General features: G+C 48.5%; 1 protein-coding gene across 3 annotated transcripts in view; it reads left to right on the top strand.

Moving 5' to 3' along the window:
* The window catches only part of NAV2 (neuron navigator 2), a 365,905-nt gene that overhangs the window by 184,583 nt on the left and 158,405 nt on the right, over positions 1 to 22,917 (top strand). For all 3 annotated transcript variants that reach the window (XM_047776141.1, XM_047776140.1, XM_047776139.1), the window contains 3 exons: positions 140 to 252; positions 6,379 to 6,487; positions 9,392 to 9,781. In XM_047776141.1, coding sequence (XP_047632097.1) covers positions 140 to 252; positions 6,379 to 6,487; positions 9,392 to 9,781 — 612 coding nt within the window. The remainder of the gene's footprint in view (positions 1 to 139; positions 253 to 6,378; positions 6,488 to 9,391; positions 9,782 to 22,917) is intronic.

Below are 22,917 nucleotides of genomic sequence, written 5' to 3'. Positions count from 1 at the left end.
GCATCAGTCTGCTGGTCTGCTCCATTCTAAAGCTTCTTGCCAGCGGAGGTGATGGTGGGGGCTGTGGTTGGAGCACGGTGGGCCAGATGTGACGGTTACCACTTGTTACAAGTATGTCTGCTCTGGTTTGTGTGTGAAGGTCCCAGACAGACACCGAAGGGAATGTCACTGCCGAGTCCAGCTCAGGGGGTGTGACCGTGGAGCCCAGCCACTACACCAAGAGTGGACAGCCTGCTCTGGAGGAACTCACTGGTGAGTATGGCACCCCCACTCCGTGTCTCTTAGTGAGGAGGCCTCCCCTGCAACCACCTGCCGGAAGGGCCTGGACCCAGCTTGACGTGAAGTTGCTTCACTCTTGCCTTGATGGATGAGCCAAACAAACTGATTTTCTTTCTTACTACCTTCCTTCTCTTTCTTCCCTCTTCTCTCTCTCAGGAGCTACATCTTCCTCCCAAAGAAGTGTCAATAAGTCTTTCCCCTGTTGGCAGGTTCTGTTTCAAGGTATTGTCTCCATCACTCAAGGAGGAGGCTCTGAGCTGCTCAGACACTTCCCTCCGAACCTCCTTGTTTACCCCTCAGATAGGGTTGCTTTCCAAAAGAGTTGGTACTCGGAGTTCCTGTCGTGGTGCAGTGGTTTAACGAATCCGACTAGGAACCATGAGGTTGCGGGTTCGATCCCTGGCCTTGCTCAGTGGGTTAAGGATCCGGCGTTGCCATGAGCTGTGGTCTAGGTCACAGATGCGGCTCGCATCCCGCGTTGCTGTGGCTGTGGCGTAAGCCGGTGGCTACAGCTCCGCTTCAACCCCTAGCCTGGGAACCTCCATATGCCGCGGGAGCAGCCCAAGAAATGGCAAAAAGACAAAAAATAAAATAAAAAAAGACTTGGCACTCAAAACGCCCTGACGTTTTTTCTCTTCCCTTTTTGGAAGCCCTGATTGAAAATAGTTCTGAGCCATCCTCCATTAATTGGAAAGAAGATTTCAGCACACTTTACCAAAAAAAAAAGTTCTAAATTGTTATTTAAATATAACCTAGACAAGGATGATCAAAGGAGTATCACATCATATAAAAACATAACATCTACAGCTGTCATATAGTTCATTCTATAAATATTCATTCATGAGTGTTACACTGTGGCTTTCTTAACTTAAAGAAGAAAGTTAGCCTCTGAGTGAGAGTTCCTACTGCGGTGCACTCTGAGCTGTCACCTTCTCTGTCCCTCATCCTTGCTCCCCAGCTCCGTGCTCTCTGTTCCAGCAGCTTCTGATCAGGGAAGTGAACCACGAATTTAGCAGTGGCTGTGTTATTCTTTGCATATCTTACCTGCTTCCAGAGTCGGGTTAAACATCAAATCTGTGTTTAAAATCCATTAATTAGACTCAATACCCCTGTGCCCACCATTTCTGTGGAATTGTCTGCAGCCCGTACTATCGACTCTCGTCCATTCGACCATTAGCTCTGAGTATTAATTTCAGAGGATCTGAGCGATTTAAGTATTTCCTTCTGGTTCTGCTGGCTGGGCACAGCGATGGGGCAGAAAGGTTTCAAGCCATTTGTAAGTGATCCTTCTTACGGTGGGTCAGGGCCCCGCATTTGGGATTGATTTGATGTTTCCTCCCCTCCCAGGTTTTAGCTGCCTTGCAGCTGAGGACGTGGACAGCTCAGGAAAAGGGCCAGCTCTCGGGAGAAGGGTGTGGAGTTTAAATGACTCCTCAGGTCTCCACACACATTCCAGATCGTGTTCATATGAGCACACATCAAAAGAGCCCAGCGCGGGCTGGACGTGTGTCCTGTGGAGGAGGGTGGGTTCGTGTCAGACACTGGGGCTCGGGGAGATTCCCATCTGAGAAGCAAAAGCAGCAGCCGGAGAACATTCTACATAACACTACCAGCTCAGAGGGACGGAGGGCAGCCTGTGATCTTTTCACTCATCTTTCTTTTTCTCCGCATGTCTCCTGTGCATCAGGACAGTAAAACCACATAGGAGCTCAGAAAGCCTGAGATGCTGTCTGTTGGTTTGGGGACCAGAAGCGTGCAGCCAGCCGTACCTGATCATGCCCCCTTTGGTATGAAGTCAAAGGGTGTTGGTTGCTGAGGAAATTTGCTCAATCGCGATGACCTATGTTTATGTTGAAGCGATAGAACTTGTGCTGTAAGGTGAATGATTTCATGGAGATAAGACATAGTGGCATGAGGTGGAATTCAACCTCTCTATAGCTGATCCCTTGAAAATGACAACAAATGGGTGTATGGAGAAATGGGCATTTATGAGACCATTTGATCAGTCGTTCAGTTCTTCCCCTTACTTAGGCAACTAGGAGGATTTTCCCGTGCTGCTTCGTCACTTACACAGCACTACTGGTGAGACCTGCGTCTTGGATTGTACCTTTAGAAGGAGTCATGTCTGCTTATTATCCATCCCAGGAAGCCCTGTCATTCATTGATGAGTCATCTTTCAGTCTCTGCTGGCGTATTTCTTGTGACAGAAGGGTTATTCTTCCATGAGGCAGCCCTTCCGTGTTTTGTTGGTTTTAACTGGTAATGGAGTTCTTTATCCTTACGTTTCTAAATCACTGGATGTGATCCAGCCGCCTGAAGCTCACAGACGATTTCCGTTCTTTTCCATGTAGCAACACGTCCCCTAACCTCCCTCTTCCAAGTAAAAACCCCAGGTTCTGTCCTTGTTCCTCATGCAACACCCTGACATCCTCAGCCTCTGCTCTCTTTGGCCAGGATGTGGTACCCTCTCCTTCATGGCCAGTGGCTTGAGGGAGGACTGCCCTTGGCAGATGCAGGAGGGCGGCAGGTAGATGTGAAATAGCTCACTCAGCTTTGAGATCTCTTTGTATGGGCTGAAAGGGTGCAGCCATTTCCCCCGGGGCACAGTGTGTGTTTATGTTGTTCAAGCTATGAGATGGTAGGGAAATCTTACCTTAAGGCTCTCTTCCAAGCAGGAGTAGCTGGCAGTGTAGAAGGGGATCACCTGAGCAAGGCAGGTGGGTGACAGGTTCATGTTTTTCCATTGCTTTTGGAATCTCGTATAAGTCTGAGGGGGGCAGACGTGTCCCAGTGGGTCCCCTCCATGGAAAACAGGGCATTCGGATCCAACGAGCCCTCATGTTGTACCAGGCATATCATGTGCCATCACATCTGATCCTCCTCACTTTGAGAGGAAGGTTTTTACCCCCATTTCACAGATAGCATTGGGAGAGGATAAGTCACTGGTCCAAGGACAAGTGGCTAATATGTGGCGATGCCATGATCAAACCTTTATCTCCCAGAATGCAAAACCCATGCTTTTTCTTTAGCCCTACACTGACCAGACGTTTTTTGGATAATAGTTTTTGCGCATCTGTGAGCGGATTACCAGAAGTCAAGGTGAAATACCGTCCCATATCAAAGGTCTGCGAATTTCTAAAAGAGAGTGAACACAGGCAAATATGTCATTAATAGAGACATGGATAAATACAGGCATGTCCTAGAGCTATTGCAGCTTTGCTTCCAGATCACTACAATAAAGCAAATATTGTAATAATGTAAGTCACACAGATTTTTTTTTTTTTGGCTTCCTAGTACATGTAAAAGTTCTGTTTATACTATACTCTAGCCTATTAAGTGTGCAGTAGCATTATGTCTAAAAAGACCCAAGTATATACCTTAAATAAAAAATACTTTATTGCTAAAAATGCTAACCATCACCTGAGCCTTCAGCAAGTCTTCATCTTTCTGCTGGTAGAGGGTTTGAAATCTTTGAAAAATCACCAAAATGTGACAGAGAGACACGAAATGAGCAAATGCTGTTGGAAAAATGACGCCACCAGACTTGCTTATTGCAGGGTTGCTGCAAACCTTTAATTTGTAAAAAAAAAAAAAAAAAAAAAAAATCCACAGAACGCCATAAGCAAAGCACAATAAAAGAAGGTATGCCTGTAATATAGTTATTATATGTTTGTGTGTGATTAAGTTAATTAATGAAGGTAATTTGAAAACTGGTGCCTAGACTTAGCTTCAGAATAAATGTTCCCTGTAGGGCCAGAGGCTGTCCAAATAATCAGTGCCTTTTTGGCAGCCTTTACCCAGATAAAATGTGGCCAAGCTGGCAGTAAAAGATATTTAATTGATGGCCCAGGAGATAGATGCAATTACATTCCTCCATGACCATTAGGGGAAAGTAAAGCAGAGACATTCATCACTGTTTTCATTTAAAAACACATACATACATACATGTATTCTAAAGAATTGGGTGGGAAATGAAGGTTTGACCACTTTTCAGATAAGAGAAAAATGCCTTGCTCTTGGTTAGAAGGCGGGGGGGGGGGGGGGGATTGAAAACAGTGGCATATTCAAGGACAGAGAGTTCACTATAGCAGATCTCCTCTGTTTAATCAATCATCTAATCCATCGCCCAGGCTCCAGGCACCACATGCTGAGAATAACCTAAGACGAGATCCTCTAAGGAGTTCCCACTGCGGCACAGTGGGTTAACAATCCAACTGCAGGAGTTCCCGTCGTGGCACAGTGATTAACGAATCCGACCAGGAACCATAAGGTTGCGGGTTTGATCCCTGGCCTTGCTCATTGGGTTAAGAATATGGCATTGCCGTGAGCTGTGGTGTAGGACTGAATTAGTAGGTTCAGGTTCGATCAATGCAGTGGGTTAAAGGATCTAGCATTGCTCAGCTACGGCTTGGATTCAGTCCCTGGCCTGGGAACTTCCACATGCTACGGGGTGCGACCAAAAAAAAAAAAAAGTCTTCTGCCTCAGAAGGAAAGTTAATTCTCTGACATTTCTTAGTCACCTGTTGCTTGATTAATGGCAATTGCCAGAAGTTCTACCTGGTGTCCGCTGTCAGTCCCGCTTGCTGCTGCCCAAGTGTACTAAGTTCTATGCAGAGATTGCTTTAAAAATATTGCTCAGCACTTAAGACAGTCAACAGCTTTTATTTTAAGATGTTTATTTTTTCTATTTTAGTTGCTTTACAGTGTTCTGTCAATGTTTGCTGTACAGCAAAGGGACCCAGTCATTATCTTTTTCTCACATTATCCTCCATCATGTTCCATCACAAGTGACTAGCTATAGTTCTCTGTGCTGGCAGAAGGATTCATCAGCTTTTAAAGACCCTTGATTGTGGTCTCCTCAGCCTTCCTGAAACTCTCCTGAGGGAAAGATGCGTGATTGCTTTCATCACTCGTGTAGTTATTGGGCTTTCCCTCTTCCCCTCTAAGTCCAAACAACACAGAAAAGCCACAGACCGACACCCGCCTGCTCTGAGGGGACATGTCTTCCTCGCTTGTGTGTAGCCTCTTTCTCCTGGGCCGTTAACGAATCCGACCAGGAACCATAAGGTTGTGGTCCAGCTTGACCTCTCTGGACCAGTGTTTCGAGGGAAATGCTGCCGGAGAATGGCATTCAGTCCCTTGTCCCCCAGAGAGAAGCCTGAATGGTCTCGAATGTTCCCCACTCCAAGCATCCGGCTGGTGTGAGTTGAGAGTTTGTGGCAGGCGCCATACCGAGGGGTCTCCATGAAGTCCCCACAATGGCCCTTTGAGGTCGACATTGTCACTATCCTCGTGTAGGGCTGTGGGCTGGAAGGGTGGGCAAGGGTAGCGCCTTCCCGGTGCTTGCTCAGCCAGAGTATAGCGGCCAGGGTTTGAGAAAGGGAAGCCTCTGTAGAAATACGCATGATTAGTAAGTGCTGATCTTTCAGCCACTACAAGGTAACCATCTGTCACGTCGGGCTGAGAGACAGCAACACCCATCACCTGTGAGTGAGAAAACAAAAGGCTCCCCTACTTCTGGATGAGTGGAAAAGGATTCCTGGGCAGGGTTCAGAGCTAACATGTGCAGGTCTTAGGAGACTGTGTGAAAACGTGTTCATTGTCTTGGCTTCTCCCATAGGAGGGAGCTGCAGGGGGAAGAGAGACGTCTCTCCTTAGATTCCTTTGGGCACTCTGCATTCCTGCATGCATGCATTCATTCATTTTTTATTTTTATTTTTTGTCTTTTGAGGGCTGCGCTCGCAGCATATGGACGTTCCCAGGCTAGGGGTCACAGCAGAGCTGTAGCCACTTGCCTACGCCCCAGCCACAGCAACGCCCGATCCAAGTCGAGTCTGTGACCTACACCACGGCTCACGGCAACGCCAGATCCTTAACCCACTGAGCAAGGCCAGGGATCGAACCTGCATCCTCAAGCGTGCTTGTCAGATTCATGTCCAGATTCATGTCCGCTGAGCCATGACGGGAACTCCCACTCATTCATTCTTAAGTCCTCCCCAAGCACATGGTGAGCCAGGCCCTGAGCAGGGAACCTGGCTGTTCCCCTGACTCTGCCCTTCTCTCTGAGAATTAAAATACTCTTAATCCTCATCTCTCCAGGGGAGGACCCCGAGGCTCGGCGACTTCGGACGGTGAAGAACATCGCTGACCTGCGGCAGAATTTGGAGGAGACCATGTCCAGTTTGCGAGGCACTCAGGTTACACACAGGTACCTGTGAATCACGTTCCTGAACTTGTTGGTCACTTGCTTTTCACCCGGCCACAGTGTATTCCCGCCCCTCGCAAAGTGATTTGGTTAATGACGGAAGAAATATCCTTGATCGCCAACCGTGCTGGTGTTCGCCAAGGACACCACACAGCGTGTGGAAGAGAGGTGTGAGGAGCAAAAATCCATGGCAACAGACTCCTCCCCACCAAAGCAGACGGTTGCCAGATCCATCCCGCAGAGGGTATCCCAGAACAGCTGCATTTCAATTTCCCTTGGCTTGCATTTTCCAAAACGATACTGTGCTCTCGAAACGAGCAGGTGACCTGTATTTGACCTGCGTGATAAAGGGAATACCTGGAATTCCTCCCCGGCCTTCTGGTCCCCAGGCCTCTGTAACGTTGTGAGTCGTGCATGTGTATAAGACACGTACGGAAATATTTATGAAAACGCAGGATCATGTTTAAACCATGATTTTGTTGGAGGAAATCAAAGATTACCTTGGAAACATTTATCAGCATCTTTTCCTTGCTGAACAAAGAGATGAGGAGGGTACGGTCCCTGGACAGAACCAGGTTTCATGGTTTGTGCTTGGCCTAGAGAATCAAGGTAAAGGCCCCCGTGACCCCGTGAGCTCCGGGGTGGGAGCGCCTCCTCCTTCGTGTCTCCAGTTTCCGTCTCTTTGATAGATGAACACAGCAAGGAGACTGCTGGGGTCCCCCACTGCCAGCCACTTTGGCAGATCGGGGTTAGGTACTGTGAGGCCAGGACCCAGCCCTTCCAGGTTCCCAGTATGAAGCATGTCAGGCAGGCTGCTTCCAGGATCAGAGGGAAACAAAAAACAGCTGAGGCACCAAATTGGTTCTTCCAGAGGGGACTTCCCTGGCCGGGGATGGGGGTTTAAACCTGAAGATACAGGGCATGGCTTGGAACCAGGTGCCAGACCCTGGGTCTCTCTGATTAGGTATGAAACATCCTTGTTTCCAGCATCATCACTGAAAGTGACTTAATCTAGGTGACAGTGGTTTGGTGGATTTCTTGGCTTGGACTCGGAAAGTGATCATGACAGGAGAGAGAGCTTCCATGCTATCTTCTGCAAGAGAGGGTCTCACAGTTTCTGCTCTGTCCCAAGACCCCAGTGACCTCTGAGTACACTGCTTTTTTTTTTTTTTCTTCACTTTATAGGGCCACACATTCGGCGTATGGAGGTTCCCAGGCTAGGGGTCAAATCAGAGCTGCAGCCGCTGGCCTACACCACAGCCACAGCTACACCAGATCCAAGCCATGTCTGTGACCTACACTACAGCTCATGGCAACATCAGATCCTTAACCCACTGAGTGAGGCCAGGGATCGAACCTGCATCCTCAAGCATACCATTCAGGTTCATTACCACTGAGCCACAATGGGAACGCCTACCCCGCTGGCCTTGATGGTGCCGCAAGACCTGCAGGGCCACAAAGACCATGGACTGACCGCAGAGGACACTTCTGAGGGCCACAGGGACAAGCTCAGTCTCTTGACAGATTCAGACCCAGCTAGTTTCCTTCTTCCGGGTCTCAAGCCCAGGCATTTACCACTTTTGTCTGGCCTTTTGCCTCCAAAGTTTAGTCATCACTTTAGACAAAAGGTGGGAGAAGCAAAAGGGTGGAGGAGATGGATGTTAGAGGGTTAGAAGATCAGAGCCCTGCCCACCTGCTCGGTGTGGCGAGAGCTGAGAATGTGAAATGTGCTCTTAGGAACTGGGGAGCAGGCGGGTGCATCCTGCCTTTGGGACGGGGAAGCTGAGATGCAGCATCTGAGGATCCAGGGGCAGGTGGCCACCTTTATGCCCCATCACTATGTGTTCAGCATTTCCTACTTCCTTTCCTGGGTTGGAAAGATGATTCCAGTAGTTAAGATCACTTATTTAAGTGGTAGTGGAATTCCCATCTTGGCACAGTGGAAATGAACCCGCCTAGGAACCATAAGGTTGCGGGTTCGATCCCTGGCCTTGCTCAGTGGGCCCAGGATCCGGCATTGCCTTGAGCTGTGATGTAGGTCACAGACATGGCTCGGATTTGGTGTTGCCGTGGCTCTGGTGTAGGTCGGCCGCTACAGTTTTGATTCGACCCCTAGCCTGGGAACCTCCTTATGCCATGGGTGCGGCCCTAAAAAGACAAAAAAATAATAATAATAAAAAATGAAGTGGTAGTGACACGCTACTATATACAAATAATACATAACTAATAATGACCTACTGTATAGCACAGGGAAACCCACTTAGTATCCTGTAATAACCTATGTGGGAAAAAAGAATGGAGATGTATATCTGAGTCACTTTGCTACACAACTGAAACTAATACAATATTGTAAGTCAACTCATTAAAGAAAAAAGGAGGTGATAGTGGGTATCTTGTGCCATGTTTTAGGGGAAAAGTCTCTGCTGGGCTTTTCAGAATGTCACATAGATGTACAGCTTCATCTTTTCATTTTTTTGTTTTTTCGTCTTTTGTCTTTTTAGGGCCGCACCCTCGGCATATGGCGGTTCCCAGGCTAGAGGTCGAATCAGAGCTGCATCTGCCGGCCTGCCCCACAGCCACAGCAACGCCAGATCCGAGCTACATCTGAGACCTACCCCACAGCTCACGGCAATGCTGGATCCTTAACCCACTGAGCGAGGCTAGGGATCAAACCTGTGTCCTCATGGATGCTAGTCAGATTCCTTTCCACTGAGCTACAATGGGAACTTCTTCATCTTTTCATTTTTAACAACAGAGCTGCCCTGGGTCGTTATGTTGGTCCCTTATTGTTTGATCCTATTTCGTATATGGGAAATATTTCATAATTCTAAAAAAAATAAAATAAAATTGGGATGTAAACGGCTAAGACTGCGAGGCACTGACCCCAGGCCGTCTGTTTGTTTTCAGCACATTGGAAACCACGTTTGACACCAACGTCACCACGGAGATAAGCGGGCGCAGCATCCTCAGCCTGACAGGCAGGCCCACTCCCCTGTCCTGGAGGCTCGGCCAGTCCAGCCCTCGGCTCCAGGCGGGAGACGCCCCCTCCATGGGCAATGGGTACCCGCCGCGGGCCAACGCCAGCCGCTTCATCAACGCCGAGTCCGGCCGCTACGTGTACTCTGCCCCCCTGCGGAGGCAGCTGGCCTCCAGGGGCAGCAGCGTCTGCCACGTGGATGTCTCGGACAAGGCGGGAGACGAGCTGGACCTGGAGAGCATCGGCGTGGACGCCCCTGGCTACATGAGCGACGGGGACGTTCTGAGCAAGAACATCCGGGCAGACGACATCACGAGCGGGTGAGTCCTGCGGCTTGCGCTCCGCACAGGTCAGGGGAAGGCCGGACACCTGCTTTCTCTTCTGCAGGACTTATTCAAATTCTCTGAGAACTTGAGAGGCCTGGAGGGGAGCCTTCTGGGCTGAGAGACACAATACCTGGGCTGTTCCAGCCAGGCTCTACCCGCAGCCAGAGCAACACTCAATAAACCATATTACTTCGGTCCTTTCCACCCAACCTTGCATGTAGGACGGAATCCAGACTCCTGAGCCTGGCCCACCTGGTCCCATGGGATCTGGCCCTACCTCTTACGGCTCATCATCCTCCACCCCCCTTCACTTCCGCTGAAGCAGCTGGTCGTTCTGCGCCTCAGTCTCATCAAGCTCTTTCCTGCCTCAGGGCCTTTGCACTGTTTCTTGGCCTGAATTCTGTTGCCCAGATCTGTTCCCCCAGTTCCTTCTGGCTGCTCAGCTGCCATCTCTTTGGAGAGGACCTCCTTTACCCTTGAAGATTCTTTATGTGGCCTGCTCCACACCTACGTTTCTCCATAGCCCTGTCTTATGCTCCTTTGGAAGCTTATCGCTGTTTAGAATTTTCCTGAATATGGGTTTATGTTTTGTTGTCTCCTCTACTGCTTGCAGCAGTAAGTGCCATGATGCAAGGACATCGTCTGGCTGGTTCACCACTGAATCCCCAATGCATGGCGCATGCAGGAGCTTAAAAACATCTCTGAATTAATGCGCCTGCAGCTCGATAAATGAAGGCGCTAACCCAGCCTCCCTGTAACACGTGCAGTTAAGGGAGCAGTGAGATGATGTCTGAGCTGGGCCATAACCATGTGTGACCCAAGGCTTGGCTTCTTGTTTCTGCCCTGTTTCCATGTCCCTGTGTAAACTGAGAGTGCGTCTGCTTACTCCACTTGCCTGTGATTTATCTCTTAACCCAACTTGTTCAGGGGTCTTTCACATCTTTTCCTCCTCTATTATTTACCAGGTCAAATTACAGATCATAAAAATCAGGCGTGGCATTCCCATCGCGGCTCAGCTGAAACAAATCTGGCTAATATCCACAAGGACGCAAGTTCAATCCCTGGCCTCTCTCAGTGGTTTAAGGATCTAGCGTTGCTGGGAGCTGTGGTGTAGGTTGCAGATGCGGCTTGGATCCCACATTGCTGTGGCTGTGGTATAGGTTGGCGGCTATGCTCCAATAGCCTGGGAACCTCCCTGTGCCACCGGTGCGGCCCTAATAATCCTGCCACTCATTTTCATGAATACAGTGATCAAGAACCCTGTGGGCAAGTCAGTGGTTCATCATTTTAATAACAGCTCCTTCTCCCACTTCATGCCAAGCACTCTGATAGGTGCTTTATATACATTATCGTCTCTCCTCACAGCAGTCCTTTGAGGTAGGTGACATCATAATTTCCATCTTAGAGAGAAGTAAACTAATACTCAGAAAGGTTAAGTAACTTGCCCAAGTTAAGTAGTTAAGAGGCAGAGCCCCGGGCTAGTGGCTCCTGAGCCCTGTTCCTGAACCACTGAACTGTCCCATCTTGCCCAGCGTTTTATTGCTGTGTTGAAATAGCACAACTGTTTGAGTTTATTTCACAGTGGGAGTTCCCTGGTGGCTCAGTAGGTTAAGGATCCAGCATTGTTCCTGCTATGGCTCGCTGTTGTTGCTGTGGTGCAGGGTCCATCCCTCGCCCAGGAACTTCTGGGTGTGCCCCCTACCCCCTCAAAATAAAGGAAAAAGAAAACAAAATGAATTTACTTTTGCTTAGTTCTATCTGATTAGAAGTGTTCTTTTATTTAATTAAAAGTTTGGGGATAGAGGTACTTTGACTTTTTGCCTGTCACTTTAAGACTCATCCCATAGTGAAATCTTGAAAGACAGGAGCCACCAAACCCTTGCAATATAACAAGTTTCTGCTATCCAATGGTTGGGAAAGGGAATGGCCTGATAAATCAAATGATCCAGGTCACTTAGAGCATTTTGTGTCTCTAGTTTTACATAAACATGAAAACAGTAACATGTACATTGCTAAAGTGGTATGTAATTTAATTTTTTTGTTATTGTTTAGAAGACCTTTGGTATTCAGCGTGGGCCTCGAGGATATCATTCTCACTTCCCACTGTAATATACTGCCAAAATATTTTGGGATTATTTTGAGAATTTTGTATCTTTTAAGAAAGTTTTTCTCTTGGCAGACCAGTCTCTTAATCAATAAATGAACGTGTTATTTATTTTGATGTAGTACCGACCGTTTCCACAAGGTGGGGCTATTGACACGCCCTAAACAGCCTTAGTGATGATAACAGCGAGAACCTCCTAGTTTCTTTCGCTATTCAGACTAAAGCCTGCACAAATGTTTACGTTTCACTTCCTGCTTTGGGAAGCTTACATTTTTAGCCAAGTGAGATAGCACTTGGAGCAAGTGTTGATAAAAGTGTGGAAATGTAAGCAAACCACCCAATTATTGAAATTAGAGAACTCTGGTCTGTCTCCAATTCCTCGTCCCCCCTCAGTTCCTTTTAATGGAGAAATTTACCTACATCAGGAGAGGCAGCCCAGATGGCATTTTGGTTCCTCCTCCTCGTGGCATTCTAGAGCACTGGTTAAGCATGACTCCACTCTGGGGAAATGCACCCATTTCTGCTTTGAGGCCAAGTCACCGGTTTGCCTTTATGTTCAGAGTTCTGGGCACGTCATGGACTGACCTTTGTACTCAATTCTTTTTCCTTTTGTAAACATGACAAGGTTGAAGATTTTGAAGGACTGGTCCTTTCGTCTGTGCTTCAGATTCTGACCAGAAAGTCATATTGCCAAAGCAGTTGTGTGGTTAAAGAAAACAGACAATGGAGTTCCCGTCGTGGCGCAGCGGAAACAAATCCGACTAGGAACCATGAGGTTTCAGGTTCAGTCCCTGGCCTCGCTCAGTGGGTTAAGGATACGGAATTGCTGTGAGCTGTGGTGTAGGTTGCAGAGGAGGCTTGGATCTGGCATTGCTGTGGCTGTGGTGTAGGCTGGCAACAACAACTCTGATTGGACCCCTAGCCTGGGAACCTCCATATGCCTCAGGTGTGGCCCTAAAAGGACAAAAGACAAAAAAAAAAAAAAAAGAAAGAAAGAAAGAAAGAAAGAAAGAAAGAAAGAAAGAAAGAAAGAAAAACAGACAAGCTTAAATCCTGATCTGCTACCCACCAGCTCTGTGACATTAAGCATGTCACTTAGCTTCCCAAAGCCTCAAAGCACTATAATGAATTTGGTTTTCAACCTCCTCCAATTAGATTTCTCTTTGAGGTCATATCTGAGGAACGGCACATATCTGATAAAGACACACGCTTTCAGATGGGGTCTAGATGTTTTATCCACCTCAAAGATCCCTCTCTTGGCAACAATGAGATGATGACAGTTTTCATCCAGGTGTGTGTTTGGCTTAGTGGAAACAGCCTTGGTGTATGAGCAATGTATACATCAGTTTGGAGGCTCTTTGAGGAAAGTTCTTGTAAAAGTTTACAGCACGTTTATTTAACGGGGCTGATGTGGGTATAAATTCCAGTTTCTGAAAGCCTGTGGCCTTTGTTTTGAACATGATGCCAGCCCTCAGCTTGGCGGAACAGCTCCTTTTTGATGTCTCCAGCCACTCGTCTGCCCTGGAGATACAGGCACACCTGCACCTGTGTGTATCAGTCAGCTCTCCCCAAGGTAGGGCTGACATGATTTGATTTCTGTGGCGCTTAGCTAAGAAACTAATGGCACAGGCCTTTGGTCTCTGTGTGCATGTGTTTGTTAAACCCTTCTCTCGCACTTAGTGTGTGCCAGGCCTGTCTAAGTATTTTACAAGATGTCACCTGACCTCACCACTTCATTTTATTAGCTTGATAAATTGGGCTTCGGCTGTGGTCAGTGGAAAAGGAATTAAAATAACAGACGAAGACGCCCTTCCTACGTTTTGATCTGCGAAGTCAATCCCTCTACTCATCTTCTGAAAATTCACAGTGCCATATGGTATAGCATAAAATTAAAGGGGCAGACTTCGCATCCATATGTTTGGAAAGATTTTATTTTTCTTCCTTTTCAAAGGAGGCCCTGAGTTGTATAATGTTCCCACGTATGAATATACCTCCCTTCCTGGAAAAAAGAATGACCATTTGAATTTAACATCGGAAATTTCTCCAAGAGCCTTTGATGGCTTCCCGTTGCCTGTGGGAACAGATCTCAATTTTTTCACTGAACAGGGGAGGCTGTTTATGGTCTTTCACAGCTGCCCTCCCTGCCGTCTTGTTGGCCACCTCCCTCCTCACATACCCCACACTCCCCACTGCCCTAGGCTCCCCCCCCAACTTTGTTACCAAAAGGCTGGTTCCTGACTCTGCAAAGCTTTTTGCCACAGGACCTGCCTCTTTCAACCTAGAATTCCTTTCTCCTCAAGCCCATCTGCCTGATCCTAAAAAAAAAAAAAAAAGAAAAAAATACCACCTCCTCTATGATGCCCTCCTGGACTCTCCGAGCCAGAGTGAGCTCTGTCTCATGTGGTCTTGGTTCACACCCAACCTCACATGTGAACCTTTCACTTTGCGTGGAAAGCATCTTAGAGGGACTGGATGGTGTTGAAAGAATATGATCTAAGAGGCAAGCAGATTTGAGAGTTAATCTTGGCTCTGCCAAGTGAACTGGAACAAACTGTTAACATTTGGGAACTAGAGACAGAGCTTAAAAGCACTTTGCAGAAGCTGGGATGCTCAAGAAATGTCGTGGCAACACGTGCCTGTGTATTTCCGCCACCAAACATGAAGTTCTCAGAAGGCAGGTAACGCCCACTATTTGTCTGATGACTAGCACCAGTAGGGCTTGTGTAACTTGTCACCACCAACTGGGAAACTCAGTAATTCTATGTACAGGACACTTGGAGTAGATCAATTTAGCCTCTATCTTTTTGGTGCAATGCATAGCGCCACCTAGTGGCCAATATTGGGTGTGATGCTCTGGCTTTGCTTTTAACTCAGTCATGTGGGTTGAAGCACCAGGGCTGGTGTTACTCAGGGCTGAGAAGGTGGTGATTGTGGCAGTTGGTTGTCTTTCAAATGTGGTGGGAGAGGATGTGGGGTTGTGAGCAGGCTGGCCTTCAGAGTTGGCTTTTTGATGGCTGAAGGCACCCCGTTAGGTATCAGGGGTTACACCATCAGCAGGTATTGTCTGTGCCTGTGGGGAGACTTTTGCCCTCCAAAGTTGAGGAACCCAACCCTGCTGAATTGCTTATAGCTCCATAAACAGTCGGGGCGTGTCTTAGTCCTCTCTGGTTGTGACACAGACTGGGTGGCTTAAACAGCAGGCATTTCTTTCTCACAGTTCTGGAGGCTGGAGGTCCATGATCAAGGTGCCTGCATGGTCAGGTTCAGGTGAGAGCCGCCTTGCTGGCTCCCTGTGTCCTCCCCGTAGCAGAGAGAAGCAGCTCTGGAGTGTCTTTCTCTTCTCTTAAGGGCACTAATCACGTTACGGGGGGCCCCACCCTCATGACCTCCTCCAATCCAATTACCTACCAGAGACCCCACTTCCTAACACCATTGTACTGGTGCCTAGAGCTTCAACACATGAATTGGCTGGGAGAGGGGAGCACAAACATTGAACCGTAACTGAGTTTCCTGCTTCCACGCATCATTTGCACGCACAACACCTTGTGTTGCCTTTCCCATCATTGCCTGCTGGTCACCTCCTCCAGGAAGCCTTCCCTGATTCCATCCAAGCAGAGGTGGTGGTTCTTTCTCCAGGGCTTTCATGGTTCTTAACATCCCTGTAATAGCACTAATAGCACTGCATCAGAATCAGAAGGATATATGTGTGGATAAAATCAAGATGTCCACACAAAATATTTTTTTAGATTGTTTTGGTGTGTTGTTATTTCGTGTGTTAATTACCTTACCAGGTCTTACCTTACCAGCTCTTAAATGTTGAGGTCAAATCTGAGATGCTCCCCTGTCTTCATTGGCTGACACAGTGCCTGTTCCATAGTAAGTGACCACTAAATATTCCTTGAATGAATGCTACAGCTAACCTTCAATGAAGCAAGACCCATCATAGCCCTCTGGATGAAAATGTGACTCGGGAGTTCCCATTGTGGCTCACTGGTTTAAGAACCCAACTAATATCCATGAGGATGCATGTGGGTTCTCCGGCCTTGCTAAGTGGGTTAAGGATCCAGGGTTGCCACAAGCTGCAGTTGCAACTGAGATCCATCATTGCTGTGGCTGTGGTGTAGACCGGCAGCTGCAGCTCCAATTGATCCATAGCCCAGGAACTTTTTTTTTTCTTTCCTAAAAGAAAGGGGAAAAAAAGAAGAAGAAGGAATGCCTCATATCAAAGTCCCTTGAGCTCGATGCCACAGTCACATGACTGTCCTTTCCTCAGCCCTGTTTTATACACCACTTATTCCAGAGCTGTGACTCCCTCTGTCCAGTGAGCTGGACATCAGCAGTGCAGAGAGAGAGACAGAGCACCAAGCCACAGGCCCTGGGGGTGCGGGTAGAGATGGAGGTGCCCTGTCCCCCTCTCCCTTCCTCCAGGGACCGTCATGGGTCAGAGGGGGAGAAGCGTTTCCAACCAGAACACAGCAGGCAGCATCGTGAGTCCAAAAGGCGCCACTGATAGCAGGGAAGCCTCTTATCTGGTGAATGTGTCTCCTGGTCTTTCCAGGCCAGACTCGAAGTAACCTTGACAGGCTGTTGTTCCTGGCAGACTGATAGGAGAGGAAGCCAAAATCCTCTTTTTGGCCCAAATGCAGCCAAGATAAATGTAGGCAAGGCTGTCCTGAAAGGCACGGAGTCATGTCCAGCTGGGTGTGGCTGACACCTCTGGAATTTGGGGGAAAAATGATCTCTAGTTTCTATGGGTTGAGCTCTCTGGAATGATCTTGGCTTTGGGGCGGGGGGTGCTTGGAAGGCTTGAGAATTCTGGGTTTCCCATCAGCCGCCAGGCAGGTCTCAGTGATGTTGGAAGGTTGCATGATTATGGAAAGGTAGAGACTCAGCTGTCTAGACAGCCAGGTCTGCAGGGCCTTGAGCAAACCAATTGTCCCTAATGCACTGCGTGCCTTTTACACACACGTGAAAAATACAGCAGCACTCCAGTGTGAAGCCCCAGGCTCAGCGTAGCCCAGTAGGTTGGTGGTGCAGCTGGGCCATGTCCCAATCTATCGGCCTTTCTGTTCCTCTCCGATTTCCTTGGTGTTTCCAAGTCTTAGTGGTGTATGAGTTCACAGAAACCAGAAATACTTTGCCCTAATATTTCTCCCGGTGTTAAATATCCCAGGCCAACCCAAGGACCCCTTTGTCCTCGGCAGCTCTCTGGGTGGAGTCCGCCAGCATGGGGAGCCAGGCAGGGGGCAGGGTTCATCCCCCCAAGTGTTATGGAACAAGCACCAGCCTTCCCCGCTCAGCTGTGATGTCCTCTGCCACAGGTGGTTTGCTGATTGATGGCTCTGACCCCCAATATCAGTTGTCCCCGATGGTGGGGGCCGCATCACCGTGCCTGTCTTCTTCCCCACGCTGCAGCCCCGCTTGATTTACAGAGTGTGGGAAATCGCGCAGCCCTTATCGGCTGCCGGGCCGGCAGTTTTATCAGAGGAGAGAGAACAATTGAGCAAAGGGCAATGCTGAAAGCCGAGCAGTTCCCCAGCCTTCCCAAGGCTGCCCCCAGCCACTGTTGGTGACGATAGATTTAGCAGGCAGAGAGCGGGATTCAAAAAAGATTTCCTGGAGAACAGCCCCGTGGAGAAATGAAGTGTGGTCCAGCTTTGACATGGGCAGCCCAGACCGTTAGTCATAATGAATAGCAAATGTTGGCAGAGTGATTTATGGGGGAGTTGGAGTGGGTTGGGGGGCGTGTTTTGTGTTTTCAGGAAACCGGGCTTAAGCCCTGACTTCTTGGGAATTTCCTAGCTTGCTTTGAGATTTGAATCCCTTCCTGTACCCTTCCCACCCCCCTACCCCTCACCAGCATACTACATGGAAGGGTGGGGAGAAGGGACCAAAAAAAGGTGCTTGGGTGTTTTGAGGCAAGAAACCCCTTCAGCAGCAGCTGCTGAAGGATCCACTCACTGCCTGCGCCAGTTCTCAGTGCCTCCTCTGATCTCTGACTCTCCTGGACTTGGAAACTAGAAACCTTCTCTTCAGCCTGCCTTCTGGGGAGGCTCCAGGCAAAAGACAGTACAATTCTGTTTAAACGAATCCGACTAGGAACCATGAGGTTGTGGGTTCAATCCCTGGCCTCGCTCAGTGGGTTAGGGATCTGGTGTGGTGGTGAGCTGTGGTGTAGGTTGCAGACGTGGCTTGGATCTTACATTGCTGTGGCTGTGGTGTAGACTGGCAGGTGTAGCTCTGTTTAGACCCCTAGCCTGGGAACCTCCATAGGCCCCGGGTGTGGCCATAAAAAGACAAAAGACAAACAAACAAAAAAAAGTGTTTATTAAGTTTGTTGTGTACTGGAGATGGTGCTAAAGACGCCCAGAGAAATGCAGCAGACCAAGAGACTGAGGTCCTGGCCACACCCGGAGGCTCACAGAGCAGGGAGGGACCTAGGTCAGTGCAAGAGCTGTAAGCTCCATGTGGGGAAGCAGCGCCCCCTGTGGGAATCACAGGTGGGGCAGAAGATAGAGCCCGCTGTGGAAGGGGCAGCCGTGTAGGAAAACCAACCTGGCTCCACTGCTCTCCGCTCTGTGTCTTTGAGCGCGTACCGTGTGCCTGTCTCAGAGCTGCTGTGCGGCTTCAATGAGCTCACGCCTGTGTGCTCAGCCCAAAACCCGGCCGCGTGCACAGGGCGCCCAGCATTATCTTAGCATCTACCAGCAGCAGCTGCAGCATCTTCAGGACGTGTGAGCTGGGCTTTGGAGGATAAACAAGAGCAAGGGCATGAAGGAGTACCCTGGTAGCTTGGCTGTTAAGGACTTGGTGTTGCCACTCTTGTGGTATGGGTTTGATCCCTGGCCCCGGGAACTTCTACATGCCATGTGAAGGCCAGAAAAGAAGAAGAGCAAGTAGGAGTTCCCGTTGTGGCTGAGTGAGTTAAGAACCCAACTAATATCCATGAGGATGCAGGTTTGATCGCTCACCTTGCTGAGTGGATTAAGAATCTCATGTTGCCACGAGCTGTGGTGTAGATTGCAGATGTGGCTTGAATCTGACGTTGCCGTGGCTGCGCTGTAGGCCTGCAGCTGCAGCACTGATTTGACCCTTAGCCTGAGAACTTCCATATGCCACAGGTGAGGCCCTAAAAAGAAAAAAAAAAAAAAAAAGCAAGGGCAGGAAGACATACGGACATGGGGCGTGTTTTTATGAGAATGGTGCCTGGGGTGGGTCTGGAGATTCAAGGCAAGAGGATGTGGGCTCAGGTCCATAGAGGTGTGACACAGATCCAGGTAAGGCAGAGGCCCTGGGAACAGACACAGAGGCTAAAGCAACGTGGAGCTTCACCCCAGGGCGGGTTGGGCAAGGGGCATGGAGGCGCTGAGAGCCAAGCCGACTCTGAGGCTCCAGTCTATACTGACCCTGGCTGGGAACAGCTGCCACTTGTCCCCAGCACCCTCCATCCTTTGCCAGTTTGCCTTCTTGCCTCTTGGCACCGCCTGCTCCCCTTAGATTGTCTCAGCCCCCAGGCCACCCCCGGACCAGGGCAGGCTGCATGTTTCAGCAGAGTACGTGGCAGCCTCTGGAATGCAGTTCCTGGGGCTTTAGGAAAAACCCCAGGCCCACGGCCTTCCAGTTCTTGCTCCAGAGAAGCTCCAGGGCCAGTGGGGGAGGGTGCCCCATGCTCAACACTTAATTCTTACCCAAGGCAGGTGTTGATACATGTTTGCATTGAGAGGCAAGACGCAGGGGCTCTGAGAAGAGTGAAGGCCCCGTTCTCGCTTTCTTCTTCAGGGAGACAAGCTTCCTCATCTGTAGATGAGACGAATGGGGCCTGGAGTCAGAGGGACTGATTGAATGAGATGATACATACGAAGTGCTGCTAGACCGTTCCAAACCCTCCTCGCAATCACGATGATGTTGCCAAGATGAAATGGGGGTGATGTACGTGTAACACCTAGTTCAGTGCCTGGTGCAGGTAAAAGTACATGTCCCCAAACCCTAGTGAGACACCTCCTTAGAGTGAGGGGCATTTGAGATGAGACCATAATTGATATTCATGTGGGAAATAAGAATCCCCTATACGAGGAGTTCCTGTTGTAGCTCAGAAGGTTAAGGAAATAGTGTCTATGAGGATGCGTGTCTATGAGGATGCAGGTTCGATCCCTGGCCTGGATCAGTGGGTTAAGGATCTGGCATTGTCATGAGCTGTGGTGTAGGTGGCAGATGTGGCTCGGATCTGGCATGGCTGGGGCTGTGGTGTAGGCCGGCAGCTGTAGCTCCCATTTGACCCCTAGCCTGGGGACTAACGTTTGCTGCAGGTACAGCCTTAACAAAAAAGAAGAAGAAGAAGAAGAAGAATCCTCTACTTACTGTAGCCTGCACCCACTGTGCTGGGGGTAGAGAAACCTGTCGTGATGAATCGTGTTTAGCATGGCCCGCCTTCCCCTCCTACCCACCATCTGGACTGTCTGTTGTCTTGTTGGAACAGACATTGCGAGAGCTGTGGTGTAGGTCACAGATGTGGCTCGGATCTGGCATTGCTGTGGCTGTGGCATGGGCCGGCAGCTGCAGCTCTGATTCTACCCCTAGCTGGGAAACTTCCATATGCCTCAGATGCAGCCCTAAAAAGCAAAAAGCAGAAAAAAAAAAAAAAGATTTAGCATGTGTCTCCTCCTTTGCAGGCTTTGCTCTGGGGTGTGACTGACAAGCTGTGTTCTCAGGCTGAGCACTTGGCGCTCCTTCTGATCATTCTAGGTCCTTATCAGGGTAAAGCTGGGACCCATGAGCTCACGCTCACCAAGGGGGCTCACACATCCAGGAAAAACATATCCCAACGCTGAAGCTCTTGATGGATGACAAGGAATTAGGGACTAACATGTATCGCACACCTTCCACGTGCCAGGTTCCTTACATAACCCCTAAACTCTGGCTCTGGAGGGTATTTTCATTTTACTAATAAGAAAAATGAAGACTCAAGAGAATAGTTGTTAACTTCACTGTCTTTAAACCCATGGAAGCGATGAAAAAGTTGGCTACTGTTCTTTGGTTTCTCTCCCTTGGTGTGTGGAAATTTCAGTGTGATTTCGGTGCCTTTGTTGCATTGCTCTGGCTGGGTGTCTTCTGCTACCTTCGAACCACCCTCTTTGGTAGAATGCCTGAGTCTGCAGGCTCCCCTTTCTCTACTCAGGGCTTTGCAAATGGATGTTGAGTGGAGAGAACTATGTCCTACATAGACCCGAAGGTCCCCTATTTTTTCTGTTGAGCCTTTGATGAGCTCTCTCATCTAGAAAACGCAGTCATATTTATCTTTATCTTAAGCATATGGATCACTGCAAATACCCTTCCCAGCTATTTTTCAAAGGCCAGCAGCTAGAGAGTGGCTCAGCAGATTTATGATGGCAAGGTTGGAGAGTACCAAGTTCGAGTTGAGGTGAAGATGAAGAGAAACATTTGGATGAGGTTGGGAGTATTTTGGCCCTGAGACAGTAAGCTCATGTTGAAAGACTCAAAAGAAAAAAAAAAAAATGTGCCTGTACTCAGATCAAGATAAGAACTTTAACTTTTGTTGGAAACTCATGATCTTCTCCTCGTGCTGTTCTGGAGACGTGATATAATGGAAGAAACTTTAGACTTGGAGTTAGAAGACCTGACTTCATACTCCTTGCTTGCCGGCTGAGTGACCTTGGAGAATTCGCTTCCTTTTCTGAACTTGTTTCCCATCTGTTGAGTGGTAGGTGTATAGTGAGAAAGGAAAGAGATAGTATTTCGGAAGGTTTTGGTGTTTGGCACATATATATGGTCATTCCTTCTGGGCTTTTTGGAATTATTGTGTTTATTTGCCTTCCTCCTCTTTTATCCTACTTGGAACCTTGATTAAGATGATGTAATGCCATTGCTTATTCTCAAGCACAATTACCAGGTGTCTGCTAAGTGGGTCAGCATTGGTCTGTGTATTAATAAGGTTCTCCAAAGAAAGAGTTGATGTGCATCTCAAGCCCAAAGACAGACTAGAGACAGAATTTCCTCTTCCTTAGGGAACATCAGTCTTTTTGTTGTTGTTGTTTGTTTTTTTCTCTTTTGGCCTTCAACTAATTAGATGAGACCCACCCATATTCTGGAGGGTTATCTGCTTTACTCAGAGTTAACTGATTTCAGCGTTGCTTGCCCCTAAAATGTACCTTCGCAGCACTATCTGGGCTAATTTGTCCTCAGATGTCTGGGTACCACAGCCTAGCCAAGTTGATGCATAAAATCAACATTTACAGTCGGCTGGCAGGCCTTGCAGTGTGATCAGTGTCCTCTGGGTCAAAGGGTAGCTTACCTGTGGTATAGAGACAAAGAATAGCACAGCTTGTAGAAACATCTGTGAGGGCTCCAAGCGAATGCATCCTGCGTAGGACATGGCCACAAATCAAGAGTGTGCACGCCTTGGAGAATCATTGCATCCCTTCCAGAATCTCCAGGTCTCAATAAGAAATCTCCCTGGAAAATGGAGGTTTTGACCTTTTCTCTTAATCCTGCCATAACTACGGAGTGAGATAGACTCCCTAGCATAGACAATTCTGGAGGGCTGATGATCTTTGAGAATCCAAAGCGAAATAAGATTCTAAGGCTAAAGAGAGGCCCATGTGTGTCTCCAGAGTCTTCCAGCTATAAATCCACCCCGCGTTCACTTCTTGATCTTGGGACAAGTGGGAGATGGGAGACAGGGGTGTGTGGTTCTCTCTGCTGCATCATCAGAGGCTGTGTCCCAGTTCCCAGAGCTTGTATGTGTAATTGCCCAGTCATCTGTTTTGAAATGAGAAATCTCACATACTTGAGCAGTGAAGTTTAAAGAGTGAAGTCAACTCAAATTTTCAGAAACATGGGACAGAATCAATGTGGTGTTGGCTCTGCTGAGACTGGGGAGGGCCACAGAGAAGTCAACTAACAATGCCTGCTAATGTGTGTCTCTTTGCCTGTCCTGCTGCAGTGGTGCTGTAATTCACAGCAGCTAAGCTGCTTTGGGGTCTCTGTGGTATGTTGGATGCTCTGTTGA

Source organism: Phacochoerus africanus, chromosome 4 (genome assembly GCF_016906955.1).
Source record: "Phacochoerus africanus isolate WHEZ1 chromosome 4, ROS_Pafr_v1, whole genome shotgun sequence".
Taxonomy (NCBI): Eukaryota; Metazoa; Chordata; class Mammalia; order Artiodactyla; family Suidae; genus Phacochoerus; species Phacochoerus africanus.
Note: the sequence above shows the minus strand (reverse complement) of the source record. Positions and strands in the feature narration are given on the sequence as shown.